This window comes from Poecile atricapillus, chromosome Z, assembly GCF_030490865.1.
Source record: "Poecile atricapillus isolate bPoeAtr1 chromosome Z, bPoeAtr1.hap1, whole genome shotgun sequence".
NCBI classification, from domain to species: Eukaryota; Metazoa; Chordata; class Aves; order Passeriformes; family Paridae; genus Poecile; species Poecile atricapillus.
The window spans coordinates 6,380,934-6,403,526 of NC_081289.1; the positions used below are offsets into that span (position 1 = coordinate 6,380,934).

At 41.7% G+C, this 22,593-nt stretch overlaps 1 protein-coding gene across 1 annotated transcript in view; it reads left to right on the top strand.

Annotated features, from left to right (window-relative positions):
• Window positions 1–22,593, top strand: part of LOC131572913 (calcium/calmodulin-dependent protein kinase type 1D) — a 210,314-nt gene that overhangs the window by 154,327 nt on the left and 33,394 nt on the right. Inside the window, exons 4-5 of the mRNA XM_058826346.1 lie at window positions 14,081–14,219; window positions 18,050–18,176. Coding sequence (XP_058682329.1) covers window positions 14,081–14,219; window positions 18,050–18,176 — 266 coding nt within the window. The remainder of the gene's footprint in view (window positions 1–14,080; window positions 14,220–18,049; window positions 18,177–22,593) is intronic.

Genomic DNA, 22,593 nt, shown 5'->3' on the forward strand with positions numbered 1-22,593 from the left:
TTTAACATATACAACAGATGCTTAGGAGCCAGGATTTAAGATATTGGGATACTCCAGGGCCTAGGAGTATCCCTACAAAATGAAAAAGGAAGATTGCAAACTTATTTTTTTAAGTCACTACCAAATCCATGAAATTATGAGATCATGTCGTTTTGTTGCCAGGAATGCCCAGGATCTTAATATATCCCATACTTACCAAGTAGAGAGCAATTAAATATTAATGTCAAGGATTCCCTATGGGATGTACTGACCTGTTGGGGTGGCAGTTCAGACCAGCTCAGCACGACCCTTTGGATGCTCCAGAAGTGGGATCAGGCCCCAAACCACTTGTGCTGGCACATAGCTCATCTGTGGCCAGCGTGCCTGGCAGAAAGCTCCCTCCTGGAGTCATGTCCTGCCCTGGGTCTCCCCAGGAGCAACAAGGCTGGGCTGGGAGAAGTGGTTCCATGGCTGTAGCCTGAAGCTGATGCAGTTTTACAGCTTGTATTTCTGCTGTTGGTTGGGGCTTGCTCATGAATGGGATTTTACAGGGCAGTTTAAGTATGAAATGTGAAACTCAGGGAAATTATACCCTTTACGATCCCCAGGGGGTAGGGCTCAAGGAAGAACTTTGCACAGAGCATGGCTAACAGGAGGCATCAGCAAGGTTTCTTTGAGGCTTTGGGATAATCCTGTTGGGTGCTTAGGAGGCTGGGGAACTTGAGGGGAATGAGGTTCATGTCTTCACTTTTTACCCACTCTGCCTTGGGATCAGGCTTGCCAGGAGCTGCCTGTGGGGTGCCACTCCTGGGAGAGGGATGTTTAGGGTTCTGTCATGTGGGATGGGCAGGAGTGTCACTGTGTCCTGCCCCAGCAGATGACCCAGGTGTTTGCTGTGAGACAGAGAAGAATCTTTGAACATCACTGTATTGGACTTCTAGTGCTGGATGTAACTCCCACAGATTTCTGCATGTGAGACAGTCTGGTTAAGCTTTTCTCCATTTTCCCAGCTAACTGTGATTATTTGTTGTATCAATCATGGGTTTACTTTTTACAAATATAAGCTTTTACAGCTTGTCACTAATCCATCCATTAAAAATTATTACAGACATAGACAAGGCAATTGTAACACAAACTCCTAAAATACTGAGCATGACCTGTGAGGGTTGGCTTCTTGGCATCGATTCACTCTTCTGTCTTGAAAATAAAATTACACTACTTGTGCTGATTAACGAAGAAATAGCTGGAGCCTTGCATTTTCTGTGTCAAGGAAAATGTAACGTGTTAGAATAGATGGCAGCCTTGGAGCAATAATGTATAAATGGATATTTAAAATCTCTCCCCAGGCCAAGGGACAGTCCCAGTAAAAAACAGAATGCCTGGCAATTGTCCAATCTGGTTTGTTAAAACACAGGAGCAAATAGCTGTCATTATAAATAACAGAACCATAAAATCTACCCATTTTTTCTGTAGTCTTCATTATTAGCATGAGCATGTGTCTGTTTTCATCTCTGTGATTATATTCTTGGAAATTGTCTCTGTGATGAATTGATGATTTCCATTAGAAACATCTCCATGGCCTGGACTAAAACAGACATCAGCAAGGCAATAATTGAAGAATTATTAAAATAAACCCTGAGGCACATTTATGTTATGTAGGATATTCTGGAAACTTTCTCTTCTGTGAGCTCTGCTCCTACTAGATCTTTCAATAAATACTTGCCTTCCTGGAAGGCTGAGATTTATTTCCTTCTACAGGCAGTACATTCAGCTATTGCATAGAATCAAAGCAGTAAATATGTGGCTGTGACACCTAGTTTTAGTGCCAGGCAGCCAACGCAGACTGAGCAAGCACAGGGTGTAGGCAGGATCTCCCTTTCTGCCCTCTCCATGCCCAGATGGTTTCCCTCATGACTTCCCAGCATTTTTGGAGGCTGTCCTTTCTGCAGGCCAGGTTTGCCTTTGTTTCATTTGTTGCTGATGGTGCCTCATTCCTCCCATCTCTCCTGGGGATGCCATGGACAGCATTTCCTTGAGGAGCTCATCCCATGGTAGTTAAAGAGCAGAAATTACATGAGCCATCCTGTTTCACATGCCTGAATTCTGAGGGGTTTTTTGAGAGTATCGAGAATTAGGACCAGATGCCTTTTTTTTTTCTTTTTTTTTTTAAAAGAAACTGCCTCTTTTATACATCATAAATCTTCCCTCAAGGCCGTGAGAGAATATCTGTGCTGCCCACCCTCCAGCCAAACCACAATAAATCAGTGGGTTCTGCTGGTCCCTGCTGTGCCTTATCTGTGCAAAGGGCTCAGCTTGGAAATTAGCTGTTGCTAATGGGAGAGGGCAGCTGGCCATCTGCAAATAAACACGAAGCTTTCGTAGCCTGTGCTGTTCCTGGCCCATCAGCCATGCACAGGCAGCATCATGAACCCACCCACAGGCTTTGTGCATGGAGGGAGCTGGGAAGAAGTGGGTGATATGAAAAATTTGTGTTCATACATAGGTGAAGGCCTCAAGTGGGACACACCAAGGAGAGCTCAGCAATCGTGGGTCGCAGTGAGATTTAGACCAGTGTGTTTGCCATAAACTGCTTTTGACAGGTTTGATCTGGCTCTGTGTTTGGTTCATCCTCATTCACCATGGCCTGTGCCCACTGTCCCCCTATAGAGGTGACTGGACAGGAGATCAATCAATTTATGTACAATCCTTAGGTTTCCAAATTCAATACCTCCATCTCCTGTTCTTTCAGTGACATTACAAAGTGTCCTCTTGAAACTGAATTTACTGGCTAAATACATAGTACTAAAATTCTCTTAACAGTCATGTAAGTTTTATTTAGCTGAGATTTCATCCAAGCTGTAAGAACTTAGATTGATGTGTCTCTACACCACTCTAAATTGCAGAAATTCACTCTTTGCTGTGGAAAACAAGAATATCTTGATTGAGCAGCAGTGAGATAAACTCACAAGATGAAGTGATTAAATGGTGTTGAGAAGTGAGTAATTTGAAACTGTATATTCTGTTTAGGTTATTGTGCTGGGAAACTCAAATTGGCAAATCTAAACCACTACAGTTATATTTGATTCAATTCTGAAATACAGGTACCTAATATTGGTCAATATCCTGTTCAGGAACAGCTAGTTCATTATTGATGTATATGTAAATGAAGATACTTAACGTGATAATTTAACATTCCAAATGGAGAACTGGAAATGAGCATCACTCAGTTTCTAGTTAGCTCTTCTCAATGGATATCTTCTCAGGTGGCTGTTGAATATAACTTTTTCAGAGGGAAACTTCAGATAGAAGCAAAAAGAATGAGATTACCAATACCTAAATAAAGGTCTCTAATACAGCTAAGAATCTGCAGGCAGTGTTGAAAGGGTTCCAGTGACAAAGCATCCAAAATTATCATTGGAAAAAAAACTCAGCGTAATTAGTCAGTGTAATTAACTACTGGACAAAGCAGATAAGGGATTAGTGGTGTCTTCTAAGTCAAGCCTGTCTACACTGCTAAATGATAATCTTTTGTCCATCCAGGAGCAATGGATCAGAGGCAAAATCATACTGTCTTTGTTTTGTCTGGGGTCAGATCAGATTATTGTAATGGCTTTAAAATCTGTGAATCTGTCATATTTGATTTTAAGTGAATGAATCAAAAGACTCCCTTAATGTAGGTATGCACATTCAGACCTGAGCTGAGTGAATAATTCAATAATTACTTTGATGAGCACAAACATAAGAACATGAGCACAGTTTTATTGGGTCATACCAGAGATTCATCTGTTCCAGGATGGTTCTTCAGATGACAAAGGCTTTTGTCTTAAATCCACCACCTGCTAATTCCATTAGGTCCCCCATTTCTCATCTGTGGTGTGAAATAATTCTTTATATTTCTTTTGCCCGTGCTCCATCCTTCTCATGAACGGTTTAGTGGTGGACTTTGGCAGTGCTGAGTTAATGGTTGGACTTGGTGATCTTAGAGGTCTTTTCCAGCCTAAATAATCCCATGTTTCTGTGGAGCTATGATTCTGTAGAGTGTTCTCCTCTGCCATCTCTTTTCTTTGTAAAACACATGCTCTCTGTTCACAGAGAAGCTTTCTGGTCCTCCTTGCTTTCCTTCTCTGTACTTCCCCAAGTTTGATTGTGCCTTTGGCCAAAGCATCTTGAGGACTCTTTCCATAAAGATCATCAAGGTGGGATTTGTCCAAATGAACACAGAAATGGACATTTCTGCTCCTCACACCCCAGACGTGCTCCCTTCCTTGCGCTGGCTGGAGGAAATGAGCATGATAGTTCTCACACAGGTGCTTATTGTCTAGACTTGCAAGATTTGGTGAGATGAACTTTGTCAAAAGTATTGAAAATGGGAGAGTTCCATTAACGTTTTGGAGGACAATTTTTTTCTGTTTTGCACTCATTTTTCTCCTAAACTTTTTGCTTGATTTTTCATGGCCACAGAGTATTTCAGGGAATTGCCCTTGATAACTCCAACATATATTTCAACTCCAGTGTGTATTTCCCAATGTTTATAGAAATTGTATATTCTAAAATAGTGCATATAGAATAAAATGGGTTTTTCCTTGTACTTGAGTTGCACATTTCTTCAGAAATACTTCATTATAAGCAATTGGAATTCTGAAGCTTTCTTTGTCAATTCTCTGCAGCTTTCTTGACACTCAAAATTCGTTGAGCATCATAATGACATATTAAATATATTTTTATATATATAAATATAAACATATAGTTGTTGCAACAGTTTGATAAAAAAAGATACTTATATAACTTAGAGTTAAGTTGATCTGTTTGGTTTTAATATTTCGCGCTCAATTTATTGTTTCTACAAACTGCTTGGCAAGTTGATATTTGCAACAATGTATCTTGATAAGTTGACAGCATTTCTCCTTTTGTTTTTGTTCAAAATAAATTTTCCAGGGTTGTATTTCTCTAGGACAAAGGGATGACTCAGTATTGTAAATCCTACAGATAAGCTGAAAAAAGTAGAATTTATGTGAGATACAGGGGACATAAGAATCTTCAAAGCTCGCTCTGCACTGAGACAAGTGTTAGTCAATACTATCTTTACATTGGCTGTTTCTATGATGACATTTGCCTGCAAACTTACTTGAGAGAAAGCAAGTGGAAAACAATTCAGTCTCAGAAAGAGGAATATACGCACCACCCCAGCTTTCTGTTAATTGTATTTCACTGAAAAGCTGAGCTGTTTAAGCTCCAGCTGAGAGTGACTTTATTGCACTTCCCTGTGCTCCTTTTCGTTATTTAGGACAATTCTCCTAAATTGTCTGCATTCACCTTGTATTTCAAAATTGTTTACTATACATTGCTTAATTTATAGTATCTGTTTTTGGTTGCATCAGTTTTCAGTATTTTTAGGTCTGTTCTTCCTAGTTAGTGCTGGCAGGACATCGAGGTTGGTTTCCATTGGAAAACAAGTCAAAAGGAAAATAAACCAAACCTATTAGTGCTGAAACATGACCTAGTTTTAAATTGTTGTCAGGTGAGGAATCTCCTCCAGATTTTAACTATCCGCTTATTTTATGGAGAGATGGAGAAATAAGACAGCAGTTAGGAAATACATTGTTCCAGCCCTCAGATACTGGAAAAATTTGTATTTTTGTATTTTGAGCAGTGGTTTGTCTACAGAGCTGTACTTTTATGTTTCCCAGAAGCAAAGTGAAAAAGATTGAGGCAACAAGATTATATATATATATATATATATATATATATATACACATATACATATATATATATACATATATATATATATATATACACACACATACATACAACGAGCAAAAGTGGTCTGATTTACTGACATCCCACTGAAGGAAGTGAATAAACCAGTGAGCAATTTCTTCTCTTAAAACTATGCTTTTGAGGTATTTAATACATACTGTATATTTTTTATGACATTTTTTAAAATGCTGGTATTTCCACTGTTGAATACACTCTTTTCAGGGATGTGGTGATACCAAACTGTTGACTGACACAGGTAAAAGTCACCACTTCTGAGCTTCAGCTTTGCCTTTCCATTTAATGCAGAACCATGAAGATAAACAGGCTGAAGGGCCAACCTCTGTCATAGAATCATGGAATAGTTTGGGTTGGAAGGGGCTTCAAAGGTCACCCAGTCCTACCCTCCTGCAGTGAGCAGGGACAGCTTCAACTACATCAGGTTGCTCAGAGCCCTGTCCATCGTGACCTTTAATGTTTCCAGGGATGGGACATCCACCACCAGTCTGGGCAACCTGTGCCAGTGTTTCACCACCCTCCACAGGTCCTTTTTCAAATGCCAAGGAGCCCCCTTGAGTGTGATCCACCTGCTAATCCTGGGATGATTCACTGATTCCTGTGGAGGTGCCAATCAAACTGTAGGAGCTCAGAAGAGCAGAATAAAGGATGTGTCCATCTTCTGCCCATCATGGTATTTCCAGACCTCAGCAGAGTGCTGGAAATGTGACATTTTGCTATGATATTTCTTAGGATCTGACTGTGTGGTGATGTTTTCAGTGGAAGCACAGGTTCCTTTCCTGTGCCTCATAATGATGGCAGCACCGAGGGAGTGGGCTGCTGGCATTTGAAGGGCTGCCATAAGCTGTCACTTAGAACAGTGTAATCACAAAAGACTTAAAAACCTAATGTCCTTTGTCATTTGGTTGCCCTTGGCTCAGTCACACTTTTTACAGCTAATAGGACCAGGGGAAATTTTGAATATATGTCGAATCTTTGAAAATGGAATAAAATTTTGAAAGAAACAAGACATCATTGACCTGGTAGAATCGTGGACCTCAAAAGATCTCTGCAGTAGGGATTCTGTGAAGGAAAATGCTGTCTCCAAAGATTTTAACTGCCAAACTGTATTACATCCCTGAGCAGAGCTTTCCAGAGACTTAACAGTCTTGCCCCAGTGGAAACAGAGGTTTGTTCTCCAAAGCACAACCTCACTACAGCTGCTCAGCAAATGTCGCATGAAACTTTTAATGTAGGGGAAAACTAGGTAGTTTGCTCAGTTTGGTTCAGAAAAATGGCCACAGCATTTTTGCCCAATTGTTTCCCAAACAACCTCTCAGGGTGGGGAGCATCCCTTTGGAGCAGCCATCATCACAGTAGGGAAAGGGCTGAAAGACCAGAATAAATACCGTGGCAATGTTGCATTGTATTTTCTCTACACAACCTGGAAGGAGGTTGTAACGAGGTGGGGAGTCTCTTCTCCCAGGAAACTGTTGATAGGACAAGACAAAATGGCCTCATGTTGCACCAGCAAAGGTTTGGGTTGGAGATGAGGAAAATTTTCTTTGCTCAAAGAGTGGTCAAGCACTGGAAAAGGCTGCCCAGTGAGGTGGTGGAGTTGCCATCCCATATAGTGCTCAAAAAGGGAGTAGATGTAGCACTTTGGGATATTTTTCAGTGGGCATTGTGATGTTTGGCCAAAGGTTGTACTTGATGTTCTTGAAGGTCTTTTCCAGCCTGGATGATTCTATGATTGAACAGAAGTATCAAAGGAGAGGGTGCTAACATCTACCCATCCCTCCCTGACACATGCACACACCTGCATTCTAGAAAAACAACCCAAAACTAATCCTGTGTGCTTTCTTTGGTGGCCTTGGAGCATATATTTATGTTACCAGCAGAATTTAAGCTAGGTGATTTAAAGATACAATAACAAGGAAAGTCCTCGCCATTTTCAAGCTGTAGATTTTATGATGTGCTGCAAATGAGAAAGCCAGGGCAGTTTTCTGACATATTTACTGAATAAAGTAAATCTCTGTAGGCCATACAGTAATTCTATGGCAATATCTGTCCCTGCCTGATTAACATCCTAGATTATTGATACAATGAGAATTTTTATCACGTACTTCTGTTTGCAAGAGGTCAGACAAAATAATCATAATGTTCCTTTCTGGGTCTAAAATCTATTAATCTGTTTACTCATTTTTCCTTTTATGTGTTGCTTCGTTTGCACAATGAGATGAGGGTGGCCAATTTCTCTTTCCTTTCAAACACCACATTGGCCAGGTTTGCCTTCTGGTTCTCATGCATTTTTCACAATGCAGAGGAAGTTTAAAGCCAAACAGAAAAGCCCTCCATTAAAAACAAAATACATTATAAAAATGGAAGTGTTTGTGTTAATAAGAATTCCTTCATTAGAGAAATGTAATACTCAAAGGCAGAACTACTCAGGAATAGTCCCTTCAGTCTTTATCTCCCATCACACTTCAGCTTCATGCTGAGTTCTGTGCTGTTTCTGATTTATATTGTAGGAAACTGCGAATGTATAACTTCTGATCAATAAGCTGCTCACAATTTTAGGGTAGTGCTCATGTTTAACTTTTCATACTGTCTTGGGAGGCCTTCTGCTCCAGTTTCTGAAATCAGTCCTCTTTTTGTTCGGCATCCCTAATGTGCAAGTTTAAGCAGTATTAGTGAATCCCTAGGGATGTGTCTGCCTTTGCAGGGTGGTTCTTCTAACCCAGAGTGATGTATGGTTCTTTGGTGACTTGTCCAATGAAGGATGGATCATGGCTTGAACTTCACGGAAGCATCAGGTGAACTTAACACCCTTCTGGAGGGAAAAGCCAACGAGCTCTGAATAGCTTTGCTAGAATCCTTCATGTAAATCCACCACTGATGAGTTCATCAATAAGACTCCTGATAAAAAGCAATTAAACTGTCAAGCAGTAAATGATCCAGAGCAATTCCAGCCTGTAGTACAAAAGAGGCAGAAAAGCATCAATGTTTTGCCAAATGGCAAAGAAGTCAAAGTGATATTTCAAAGGGTGTTATTTTTCAAGCTCCTAAAACAAGCAGAAAGGTTCCTTAGTGGAACCCAGCGGGGGATGCAGGGGTGAAGAAATGAGAGGATTTATCTGTATGCTCACACAGTCCCACCAAGAGAAAGAAAGGGTAATATGAATACATTAATATGACTAACTTATTTTTAATTACATTGTTTATTTGTTCTTTTATTCATGTATTTATTCACCTGAAGGCTAACATATGTAGGCACATCCCCCACCAGGCAGCCCCACTGTGGTGGCAGTCTGGCAGGTATCTGGTACCGTGACCTGCAATGTGCGGTGCAGGTTTCACTCTGCTGGCAAAAACACCAGAAATTCAGAGAGATGGGCTCTTGTTTTCTGTTTATGAGTTCAGGGGTCTTAAATTACAAGGGAGTTTTAGCTTGGTTCTCATTTTTCATCAAAGTACTTCTTTGAAGCTTTTCACATTCTGCTTTCCTGATGGTGCTGCAGAGGAATCAGATGCTTTGGAAAGAGCTTGATAATGCCTTTACTCTTTACCTGCAGCATGGGCTGTTCTCTTTTTGTTTGCCAGTTTGGTTCTTTCCTGAAGAACTGATGGTGAAATGGGTTCATGTAAAGGGAAGGAGTAATAGTAATGCTGATATGAGTCCTCATCTCTCTCAAGTTATATCTGTAAATTAGAAATTGCACAAATATGGAAACTGTAGTGTGAAGGACTGACACCAATCCTTGAACAGAGCCTGAGTAATTACAAGGACACTGTTAGACTGACCTCTCCTTTGCCTCTAATGAGCATTGCAAGGTCTTTCAGGGTCCTTTTTTAATGTCTGTGCACGGTGTTCAGCCAACAGTGTACACATTGAGAGCACAGTTAACAAGGCAGCTTGTCCATGTACAAAACCACTAGTATTTTCAAAGTTGTTTGAAACCTGTCCTAAACTGAGCCACTCTGTGTGGCAGCTTGTGCTAGAGGTTTAGTTCTGCATTTAAACATCAAACTGGGAAGAAACAAGAAGCAAAACCCCCAAACCCTGTCAGGAAAATAGAAGATTATAAATATAAATATAGGAATTTATTACAAACTCCATCACCAGGGTAAGTCCTCTGAAAGATTTGTATCATCTGCATGATTGATACAAGAAGTCTCCTTAATGAAACACTAGATCTGGAAGCTTTTATCTCAGGAAACCCTGAGTGCAATCTATGTTTCCCCAGTGGAATTGCAGATAATATCTCTTTTATCATATGGTCCTATTATCATATTATCATGTGATTGGGTTTTACTATCCCTATTCAAACTGGGTGTTAATGGAATTACATCCTGGCCTGTACAAGCAACAGTGTGACCAGCAGGACCAGGGCAGTGAGCTCCCCCTGTACTGGGCACTGGTGAGGCCTCGTCTCAAATCCTATTTCCTTTCACCTCAAGGTTTGTTCTGGCCTTTTTCATGTGGCTAGTCAGTAATATGTACTAAAAGCATGTAGCCTTGGGTAAAAGATATAGTAGAAGCTGAACTATTCATATTTACAGCTGAGTTTGGTTGCGGTTTTTTCATTCTAAAGTAAATTGTTCTTCTGGTCATTGTTTTGAAATTGTTTCCTGTTGCTGGAGGCAGGCAAGGCACATGCTGGGGTGTCCATGTGCCATGGGGACACTTGGCTCAGCTCCTTCTCCAAGTGCTGGGCTTTTCCCAAGTGCTGCTTGGAGAACCAGGGGAAAGCCACTTCTCGATGGCTGAGCAAGGACCAAGGGTTGGAGCCACACGCGTTCCCTCCAGGCAGTCCCAGCAGTCACATCCCTACAGAAGAAGCAGTTGTGGCTGCTTTGCTGAGTTTTGCCCAGCTCTGAGTCCCTGGGCAGAGCTGTTGCTACTCTGGATCACAGTGTGACTCTTGAGCTGCTCCAGAGTTAAATGCTTTTCAAGTACCTGAACTTGGCTAGCTGTCCTTGGATTTTTTTCTTTGCTGGGAACCAAGATGGATATCATCAGGGGAAAAGGGTTCCTTTTGCTGCTTGTGTGTTCAGCTCTGTGAGCCAGTGCCAGCTGCAGGACAGGAGAAGTCCTCTAATTTTCACTGAGAAACCCCTCCTACTCTCTCTTTCTGGACAGAAAAGTCTGTCTTAAATTCCTTTAAAACAAAGACCTAATTCTGCTTTTACTGCCTGCAGTTTTAATTCTGCCTCAAAATTACCATAGAGAGGGCAAAGCTGGATGGTGCCATTAAAAAGAAAATAATTATTCCAGAGTATTAAAGACTGGAACAAATTGCAATAACACTTTGTGAATGCCCAGGTCTGCTCAGAACAGATGCCAAGTCCCATCTCAGCAGGGTAGAGGGGGCTGGGATCAAGACCAGCAAACAGGCTACATCTCCACCATGAGTTTGGAGCTCAGATGGTCTCCCCCAGCTGCCTTTGCTGGTTTGCTCCTGTAACAGCCGTGACTTCTGACAGCCCTTGGGCGCCGTGCAGGGAGCAGCATTCCCAGTGACATTAGGGTTAACCCCATCTCAGAGGAGAAAAGCCATAAGGACATGGGCTCCATATGCAAAGCAGCCATGGCCTTGGGTGCTGAGTTGAAGAGTTTCCTGGGGAGGTGGACCTCAGCCAGGAGCCTTGCTCACAGCAGGGAGACTGGAGGTGAGCACAGATGTGTAATGCACCATAACACGGAGTCACCACCCTAATAAATAGGAGCACGAGACCTTGGCTCTCTGCATGTACCTGTCAACAATCTCAGTAAGCAAGTGCCTGCAAATGTAAGGGCTGCTCCTCCTGAGTGCTTGGATTAAGCTCTGGTTTGCAGTGCATCATTTAAGAGGTTGCAAATATTTTCCGTGTGTTGAAATGAAATTATAAACAGATTGAGCCTGGGTACAGTAGATCCACTGGACTAAATCTGACTAAGAAAAGCTTTCAGTTAAAGAATGGGGCTTAAGGGGGATGGGGAATGAGCTGGCATGGAGGGAAATTCTGTAAATTTAGCAAAAAATATTTTGTGGAAATATACTCTGCAAAGATTGAAGGAGAGTTTCCTTGTGCAGGAAAGGAATTGTAAATTAGTATCTACTACAGCAGTCTGTTGCTTGAATGTAACAAAAGTAACTTTATGAAACTACAAAACAGCACACGCTGCATTTTCATGGGCAATGTGCTGTATTCAGTGATATTAATTACTGTGTGGATCAATTTTCAGTGCAATCAATCCACAGGAAACAAAGGTACTGCAAGGGAAATATAAAAAGACAGTCAGCTAATAGGAGCCATATTCAATAAAATTGTATCTGTCTTCAGTGTTCTCCTGTGGCAGGACACAGGATGGGCTGGGCAGTGGGTGTGGGGCCAAGAGGGGTTTGGAGCAACACTGTGTATTCACACATATGTGTATAAAAATATGTATATGTGGGAAATACAACTCCTGTTTTGAGAAACTAGGAGAGAAGGGGATTTAATTCAGGCTGCTGGTGGACTTCAGACCCAGGGTGAACTTCACCTTTCCTGCAGTTTCAATTTAGTGCCGGTACGTTAGTAAGCTGTTTGTTTTGTTTGCCTAGCACTTAATAGAAGGATTATCTGGTTTCTTTCTTTTTCTTCCAAGGTTGCTTTTTATTTTCTAAGCTGAATGTGTTCATTTTTAGTGGTAGCATTCTCTTCCATTCAGGCTCCAAACTTCCCTAGGAAGTGACTTCATGTTATTATTCAAGTAGATTATTGCCTGGAGTGGCTGAATTACCTAGTGTTCGTATAATGGCCAGCTCTCAGTCCATATGCATTTAATGACTGTAATCATTTGTTATTTTCCCTTTATTAGGTTTGTTTTTAAAGAAAGTTTTATTGTGCTATTTATGATATGCTAAGTGGTGCAACTTGCTGAAGAAACATATTGCATACATTTTATTTTTTAATAGGTTTTGCTTGCTAAAATGGAAATCTTTTATTTACCCTAGTAGGGCAGTTTTTTGCTGACAGTTTTATTATTTCAATAGCTCAGACGTTTCTTTCCTCTTTTGTTTTCTCAGATACTCCTCCAGGGAGTTTTAATGTGCCATTCTTTATTTAAGATTGGGTTCAGAACGTGTTATTTCTAGCAAGGCAGGGAAAAAGTGCAAGACAGCAGACATTAAATAGTGGGATGTAAAGGTTTTATTTTCTTGCCTCTTTGAGTTGTGGAATCCTTTCCTCATTTGTGTCACCTGGTGATTAATTGCACTGATAATCTGTGTTCCTCATCAATAACTGTCTCCTACCAGTGCCAGGCAGAGGCTGTGCACTGCCTAAAGAGCTTGTCACTGCAAATAAATGAACATACATATGTGAGTAAAGGATGGGACCTCTGAGAGCATTTTAAATTGTCAGAGGTGCAGGCTCCTTTAATAAGCTAATGCTCTATAGGTAGTGGCAGCAACTCGTGAATGCAGTTCCCTTGCTAGTGGGGAAAGAATGGGACCATTTCCCTGGGGCAAACCCTGAGCTTTGGTCAGTGGAGTGAAAAGTGAGCCTTAAGGGATCATAAAAGGTGGGAGCTTTACAGCCTGAGTGTGCCAGCATCAGCAGATGGAACTGCCTATGCAAAGCTATTTAGGGTGGGACAGCATGGAAGGCAGGGTCTGCTCCCCTGGCTCTTGCTGGGGTAGAATTGATTCCCTCTGCAAGTGCTAGTGAGTCTTTGACCACTCCCTGAGGTGTGATGGATTTTATTTTCCATTCTAGCCTGACCGGTCCTTGGAGAAAAACTCAATTAATAGAACTATAAAATATACTGAATTAGAAGGGACCCATCAGGATCATTGAGTCCAGCTGGCCCTGCACAGGACACCCCAATGACACCCTGTGCCTGAGAGCATCGTCGAAATGATTTTGAACTCAGACAGACTTAGTGCTGTGACCAGTTCCCTGGGGAGTTCCAGTGCTGAGTGCTGTTCCAGTGCTCAACCACTCTCTGGAATAAGTTTTTCCTGATACCTCCCCTGACTCAGCTTCAGGCCATTCCTTTGGGTCCTGTCAGTGGTCACCAGTAAAGAGACCAGTGCCTGCCCCTCCACTGCCCCTCATGAGGATGTTGAAGAGCACAATGAGGTCTCCCCTCAGTCTCCTCCAGGCTGACCAGACCAAGTGACCTCAGCCCCTACGCATACAGCTTCCCCCTCCAGACCCTTCACCATCCTCGTGGCCCTCCTTGGGACAGTGCAGGGGCCCCAGGGCTGCAGGCAGATCTGCTCTGGCTGCCCGTGTCTAGTGCATGGCCTTGGCCATCCTTTAATGATGCAGAAAGAGCATTACCAAGCACATCCTCTCGCTTCTGCTTCCCGTTTTCCAGAGTGTCTGGCGGAGAGCTCTTTGACCGCATTGTTGAGAAGGGGTTCTACACGGAGAAGGACGCCAGCACCCTGATCCGGCAGGTCCTGGACGCTGTGTACTACCTGCACCGCATGGGCATCGTGCACAGGGACCTCAAGGTACGGCCACAGCGCTGCTCAGCCCCTGGGCAGGGCTGGTGAAGGCTGGGTAATGGTGTGTGTTGTAGTTAAGGCCTTGCGCTGTGGAAGATATCGGGATGTAACGGAAAGCTAGTAACCCACCCCTCTCTGTTCGGATAGCAAGGCCCCCCTGCAATTAGCCAATAGCACCTAACTGTGATGTAAGCAGATGGGAGTAACACAATGACCCTAGGTTATAAAAGGTCAAATTCTCCTGCAATAAACACCATTGCTTCGCCATCCATCACATTGATGTCTTGTGGGTAGAGTGGTCCGGTGGCAAAGGGGGGGCCACCGTGCTGGCTTCTGAACCAGGGTGTCTGCCTTGCTTGAAAAACCCAACAGGTGTGAGCCTGACAAACACGCTGTTTCAGTAAGGTTTTACCCTAGCAGAGATGCTCCAGAGCCTTCCCGTGTAATTGGTTTTAATGACGACTCTGCAATCGGGGCAGTTCTAGCTGGAGTTTTGCACATATGATGTGAGGAAAAGCCATTAAGATCCAAAATGTTATGTTAAGGCAGAAACCCCATCTCAGCTGAGTTGTGTTCACTGCTGTAAAGTATTTCACAGGTTTGCTGTGCTATATTTACTTTTACTTAATAATAACTGGTAACAATAGTGGGGTAAAGTTGAGTAATTTCCTATCAATTGGAACAGTATTTTTGGAGACACTGTTAACAGCAAGGGTTCTTCTAAGGACCATTGTGTGCCAGTGTGATATTTGGATGATTTTCCTTTCAGCTACGCCATATTGTCACATCTAAACTTCTCAGCTTTTCAGGTAAAAAAAAACAAACCCTAAACATTGTTGTTTCATTGTTTTCTTCCACTATCTTAAATTGTCATTAAGACATACAGAAAGGCTTGGATTTGATAGGACTTCAGTGTTTTAAATAATAAATTAGAAGAAGACACTAGAAAAAGATACAAATTTCAAAAGAAAGCTCTGGGTTCAGTTCCTGAATTAGTTAATTCTGCCAAAGTTTACTTGCAGAAATGAAGACTTCAGTGATGGAAATAACACCTCTGGTTGTGTTTTGGAGGGTTGCTCCAAACGGCAGTTTCCTTGGATGTTCAGGCAGAGTTTGTATTTTCCCCCTGTAAAGAGAGTGGAATTTGGCTCCATGTTATGAGCCTTATATAAGCCTTATAAAAAGGCTTGATGAACATTAGTGGAGTCAAGAGGCGCTGCAGTCCAGTCCAGACAGTCACAAATAATGGGTTTCCTGTAAGGAGGCACTGGTTAGGCTTCCATCTCCTACAGTCTCCACATCTTGCCCTTGGTTCCTGTCAATTTCTTGACTTTATGCTGAAGTACATAGAAACATTCTCATATTTATAAGAGCTCACAGAATTCCAATATGGAAGTGCTGTGTTTTAACATGAGCATGTTACTGCCAAATTCAACTTTTAGGAAATAACTTGAGACTTCTTTTTGCCACCAGCATTTTTGGAGGGTGGTCCAAGACCTCCTCCTTCAGATATTCCATTGTACAAGGTCTGGGTATTCTTTTCTTTATAATGTAAAGCAAGTTATACCTCTCATTTTAAAAAAATAATCTTATTTTAAAGTTCCTGTAATAAAATATGGGATCTGGTGACTTGGGAATTAAATTAATGTACAAATTCTTTCAGAGGTTATGTAAGGCCAAGCTGAATTTAGATCAAACCAACCTTCTCCAGTGGTATTTCGTAGCAGAGTAGCTCTTTTTCTCTTTCTCTCTTTTGTTTGCAGGTTTTTGTCAGTACCATACCAATTGTCAAAATGACTCATAAAATACAGTATATGAGGAACACCTGCTGTGAATTTCTGTTAGCAAAAACATACTATGATGAGAAAAACAGGGATATAATAAGGTTTTTTTATGGTCTCAAAATATCAAAATAAGTGTAAGGCTCAAAATGAAACTATAGGAAAGAATCCACTCTACAAAAATACAACCCATGAAACATCCATAACAATTATTTATTGTAATTATGAGTTTATTCAGATACCAAAATAGTACTTGCTGTAGGTGGTAAAAGCAGGTCTGGGCTCCAAGTCTATGATCTAAGTAATGCAACAGCAGATTAGAAGTGATGGCAGCAGGTGATGTCCAGGGGAAGTCCAGGATGCACAAAAGGACTGAAAGGCTCAAGTAGCTCCACTTGGTACAGAGCCACCTTGTTAATGCTTTTTGAATTAACCAGCTTGAGGAAACAGAATTCTTTTAAAGAACTTTGACCCTTAAATATGTGGGTTTCTTGGCTTTACTAAATGTGAATATGTGGGAACATGAGGTGAGTTAGCAGAAACGGTTAGGAAATAACTGCTTTTTCCTTAATTCCAAGTCTACCAGCCCCTCAGCAGATCATAAGGGCAGTAGTAAAAATTAGGAGTGACTCCAGCCTAGGACAGAACATGGTATGAAACTGCAGTCCCTAAAACACTATAAAGTCTCACTAAAGCACTGGACTTGCAAGGTATCATGAGAAAGAAACATAAATGGTAAAACTGTGTATTTATTTTTTGGAACCAAATTGTTTCTCTTTTTACCTCAGCCCTGCTGGCCCACAGCTGTGGCTGTGGCTTGCAGATCCTCTCATGGCCATTGTGTCCCATGTTTCCACATGTCCCATGGGTAAAGCCATCGCTTGGTGCTGGGCATGGGGAGCCAGGAAATGCTTTAACCTCCTGAATGGGAACATCACCCTCCAGCACTCTCATCCCCCCTTTCCCCAGAGCATATGGAGAAAGGAAGATGGATGTTGGTGCTGCTGAACTGCAGTTTCTCCTCCTCACAAATGCAAGCTTGGATGTGTCCCAGGGAGTCTGAGGATGTTGTGTGGCCGCAGCTGCTCCTCACCATTTCCTGGAGCACACAGCAGGCTGTGTCAGCATTTGTACCAGCTTTGGGCAAAAGACTCCACCAAGGCTATTTGGAAACTTTGGGCACCCATCACTTTTATAGGTGAAGATCCAAAGGTCCAGGACCCATTGCCACCAGGCTGAGTGCTGCAGGTGTGGACCCTTTCATGAGCCCAGATGTTGAGTAGGGGAAGAGCTGGGCTGTCACAGCACCCAGCAAGAGCTTTGCTGTGCAGCAGCAGCATATTCAAAACACATGGATGCAGGACTGGCTGGAGCAGATGGAGGCTGGCTGGGCTCTCCAAACCGCCTGACTCTGGTATAAAAAGTCACAGGGCTTTGTGGAATGATCCTTGTTTTCTCTTGCCATAAACAAGTTGATGTGCTTAGTGCTATAGCACATTTTCCCTTCAGCATTTTTTCCTAATCAGCTCTAGCTGAAATATCCTTGCTTCAAGTCTGTTAACTGTAAAGGCATTTCCTCTCTCAAAATAGTTTGTTTCCAGTGAAGATACAAAAAATTTCTAATATCTCCCGTTTCCCTTCTTTTTTCAAATACTAAATAAATTTTTTTAGTATACTACCCGTATTTGCTATATTTACTTGCTTTCAAATGAATCCTTCTGTTTACCCACTCGGAAGGGATAATATGCCAGACGTGTCTCACAAGTAAGGTATGAGCTTCAGGTCTTATTTGAAGTGTTAGAGGAGAAGTTTGTTACCCCATAAAAGTTCCTTAAAGCTCAGGGTGTCAGAGTGTTCCATTTTTTGCCATACAGGAGTCTGGAGAGGATCTCCATGTAGGTTTTAAGAGTAAGGTTTTACTCTTCAGGCTTAGGGCAACCAAATTATATTTCTTTATGATGTGACTAGGGATGTATTAAATGCAATGCATGGGTCAACAGGTGTTGTTACTGAATCCACATATTCAAAACTCACTGTGCTTATTCTCCCTTCTAGCCTGAGAACCTGCTTTACTACAGCCAGGATGAAGAGTCAAAAATCATGATCAGTGACTTTGGATTGTCGAAGATGGAGGGTAAAGGAGATGTGATGTCCACAGCCTGTGGAACTCCTGGCTATGTTGGTAAGAGGTTTGCTTATATTTTAGTGAAAATGAAATAATACTAATTTTCTGCTGCTGGTACATGGTGCACGTGAGATTTTGCAGATATTTGTTAGATTTTAATGTTTGTCTGTGCTCTGTCTTGTGTGCTCTTCCCCTTTGGGGTACAATCCTGCAATCCAGCTCTGGGTTTGTGGGATTCACTTTCAGGTTTTCAGTCCTTTGTGGAATGAGTGTTCTCAAACTGACACTACTTTAGCTACACCAAGAGCATGTGAGGAATAGCCTCAAATGTATTGCTTCTGCAAGCACCTAGAAAACCAAGTAGCTTTACCTAATGAAATATATAATTTTAATCATAAGGAATAGCATTTGCCAGATTCCCCTGATAGAAGACAGTAAAATTAAAGAACAGCATTTATTCAAACATGCTCGGTAATCCACCTTTACAATCACATTAAGTTACTGACTCAGCTGTCAAAATGCAAAAGCTTATTTAGATCCTTGGGGCTTCCTGAACAGTGTCACATTTTTTTCTATCATTTATTCTGTGCTCTTCTGTCCATTTCGTAGTGATTGTACAAGGCTACCTATTAGCACTCTGTTTACCAGCAGCCTTTAAAAACAGCTAAAGTAGCTGAAAGTGAGCATTAGATGGCAGGTGGTGATGAGGTCTGTTTGAGCAAACATTATTTGAAAGGCTCCCTTTGTGTATGAGACATCCAGCAAACCTGTGCCTCCTGCCACTCCAGGATCATCATCTGAGCTGGGAAAACTAAACTCTGGGGTATCCATGAAATCCATGAAACTGACAGTGGATAGATTTGTCTCAGATCTTTCCAGCAGAAAAGACTGGATGTTTTCCAGCTGTCAGAATCTCTTTTTTCTTTGCAGCTGCCACCTCACCTGTTTCAGTAGTTCTGATGATATCATGGTAAACAACTCAGATTAGGTGATTATGACACAGTGATACGGATTTGTCACAGGTACTTTTTTCTGGGCATTATCTTCACACTGTGCAGACACACTCTATCCCAATAAACTGAGAAAAGGAACAGATTTCTGTGCTTTCCTGTTGTGGAGCCATCAGCCCATAACTGTTTTATTTTAAGACATGGGCCAGGATGCACTGTGAGTAGCAGTCTTGTTTAATCACACCAGACCGGAAATCTTCTTCCAGAGCAGTAGCAGGAATTGAGCTGAGACAGCAATTTCCATAACTTTTGCTGTCAGCTCTTCTGTCCTTATCAAGCATGTTTTATTTTGCTTGGGAATGGGCACTGACTAGAATGAGTCTCAAGACACAGGAGAGCTTAGATGATGTTTGCTGAAGTGCTGGTGAAAATGAGGGAGTGACTGCTTTGTCTCAAAGTGATCTCCTGCAGCCTCTCATCATTGTTATTTACATTGGAAAATTTGCTGGTTTGTAGAGGAAGCTCTTGGAGCCTGTGGCAGGAGCTGTAGTGCTTTGAGAGATGTTTGAGAGCTCTCATTACCCATGGTCTGGCCTCTGATGGCTGCACAAGTTCCTCTAGGCTGTTACCTTGCTGAACACAGGATTTACTCATCCTGGTTCAAGAGGTCATGGCCTCTTATTTCTGAAGTGCTGACAGGACTTTTCCCCCTCCTTCACAAAGAAAACAGCTTTAAATATTTGTTCTTTTTTCTTTTTCCTGCACAGGGCTCACCTCCCTTTTCGTACTGTACCCTTTTTTTAAAAGATAATAGGTTGCTCAAACAATGTTTTCCAAGCAGAGAATATTTTTGTTGCTGGTCCTGTCCAAATGGTCCTCCTTGAGTGTTACACCTGATGTTGTGGTTCTCTGCAATTTGCCCACACCCAAAAGCTTCCATATCTTCCTGTGTCACTCCTTGCAGCACCTGCCAACTGCCCTCAAATCAATGGAGGAGTCATTCCTCCTAATGGCACAGCAGGAATAAAAGTCCTCAGCCTGGCATGGGTAGGCAAATGCCACAGTCCCAACTTATGAAGTGCCCTGTCTGCTTCCTCTTTTTGTGTTTTGCTTTTTCTTCCCCAGGTTAAGTAATACTCAGAGATCCATCACTTAAAACTCATTTCCTGGTGCTTTTCTACAGAGATAGGTAGAATACCCTATTTTCTAAGATCTTACTAGAATTGTTTATTTTTATCAGTTTCCCCACTTTGCTTTTAAATTGCTGGAAGAGATTTAGGCACATATCACATGTCAAAGGCACTCAGGGCTCTGTTAAGAAGTCATTGGCATCTGTTACTATTTATACTTTATCTCCAGAAATGGGTCCAGTCAGATTCCATTTTGCAAAGTGCTGGACAAGCTTCTGACTCAGAAGCAGACCTGCTCTTTACTCATGTCTGCTGCCCAAATATTTGCAAGGATGCAACCCCCCTGTCATTTCTGTCTAATTTCCCTGATCATTATATAATTTCAACTCCTTGTGCTTCATTTTTTGTCTCAATTTTTCTTATTTTCATCTGCGAAGAACAGTAGTATCCATGACACTGTTTATGTGGTCTGGAAATTTATTGAATAAGGAAGGGTATAATTATAATTAAACTCCTTAACAAATATCAGTTTTCTTTCTGAAAATCAAAATATTACATCTCAAGTTAGACTGTATCTAAACTGTGCATGACCAATAGTGCATTAGCACTTCAGCTGTTAAAGCTCTGCCTTACAGATTAAATTACTGTCAGGAGTTCCAAGTTAATATTTTTCAGGAGTTTTCTCAGAGATTTTGGACTTGTGATGAAAAGCTGGTGGTTAAGATAATTTAACCCAATTATCTGAGACACTTTTCTTAAGAGGCCAATCAAAATGTTTGCTTACTGAAAAGGGGATCTGTCAATACAACCTCTTTAAGAAGGTCTTGGCATTTTCTTATCTGCTTAGCATTCTTATTCCCATTTCTTATGGAAAGAGTCTGGGTGGTGAGCTGGGACTAGACACCCAACTAACTTTTAGATATCACCTGAACTGGGAAAGGTGAGGCAGCTTGTGTGGCTCATTTCCCTGCAAATTAGGTGTGAGGACTGACCTGAATGGGTCTGAACCCACTGTCTAATGTGGAGAAGAAGTGGTGTTTTCAAAACCCTGAATGATGTGTGTGATTATGGGCAGGATCCCAATAAGCCATTATTGATTTATAATTTTAAACATCATGGATTTGGTCTGACCCAAAACAGCTCTTGACCTTATATAATAACTCAGTTTTGATGTAGGAGATGTTCAAACCTGCCTGAAAATGAGCCATCCCTGAGGTGTGTGAAGCTGGGCACATACCAGGAAGTGACTCCAGACACTCTGGATTTTTCTAAAGAGATTTTGGATGTTTGGGAACTGGGTCTCACTGAGTGACTTTCCATGAGAGGTGATGCCTCAAAAACTTACGTTATTTCTGCAGATGGAACTTGGACTTTTGAGATGCTTGAAAATTCAGGAAAAAAATGTTAGAAAGCCTTTCTGCTTTCTGCAGTGGCAATCTGCTCTCCTTTTGCAGAAACACTGAATTATGAGCTGTGTTTGTGGCTGACTAATATCTTAATCCTACTGAGATTTAAAATTCTTGCTCTGAGTCCCAATCCCTCTTCAAGTAAAACTTTCTTGTACTTCCCTGTCATACAAATTGGGCTGGATCCTGGATATGTGGTTGGTCCCTGTACACCACCCCACCTCACTCACTGTTCTAATTTTCTGTAGTGCTTTTATGAAAGTTTTCACAACTTTCATCTCTGCTCTGCCAAAAATCCAGTAGTTCCAGATCTCACCAAAGCCATGTGTTACTCTTAGCCCTGTGCAAGACCACAGCATTTAAGTAAGCAATAGATTTCCATGCTGAATTTTGACCTATTTGGTATCCTTTGATTCAAAGGTTGGAAAATATTCAATAAGCCTTCAGAATATGCTTATTAGCAGTAAGCTACCTCAGGAGCTTTTAGGCAGTATCATGAGTAATCAAGTAAAAATAAAGCAGGGGAATCACTCTGAACAGGGTTTGCTCAGGCAGAAGCATGTGACAGGCAATTTCTCAGCTCTGTTGCTGAATCCTGACAGAGTTGTGTTACCCTCTGCTAAACATAAATTGTATGGCATATACCCATGGCATATATCTAAATCTGACTCAGCAACATGAAATAAGAACAGGAGCACAGAAAGTCAGCAATACAGCACTGAAAACCCTGCTCTCCTTCAGAATCAGCCTCACACTTCAAATTCTTGGCCAACCAGAACAAGATGAACACTGGAGGAATGTGTGAAAAAATGGGAAAGAAGTTGTTTTTACCCCAGGAGTCAGTGGAAGAAGGACTCTGGTCTTGTGGTGAGGCTGCTTCATGTGCAGCTCAGCCTGTTTGCTCTGTGAGGAGGGTACTTTGTAGATTTTGACTTCAGGAAAGAGGCTGGGTTGGCCCTTCGTGTGCAGTACATACTGTTATGGTGAA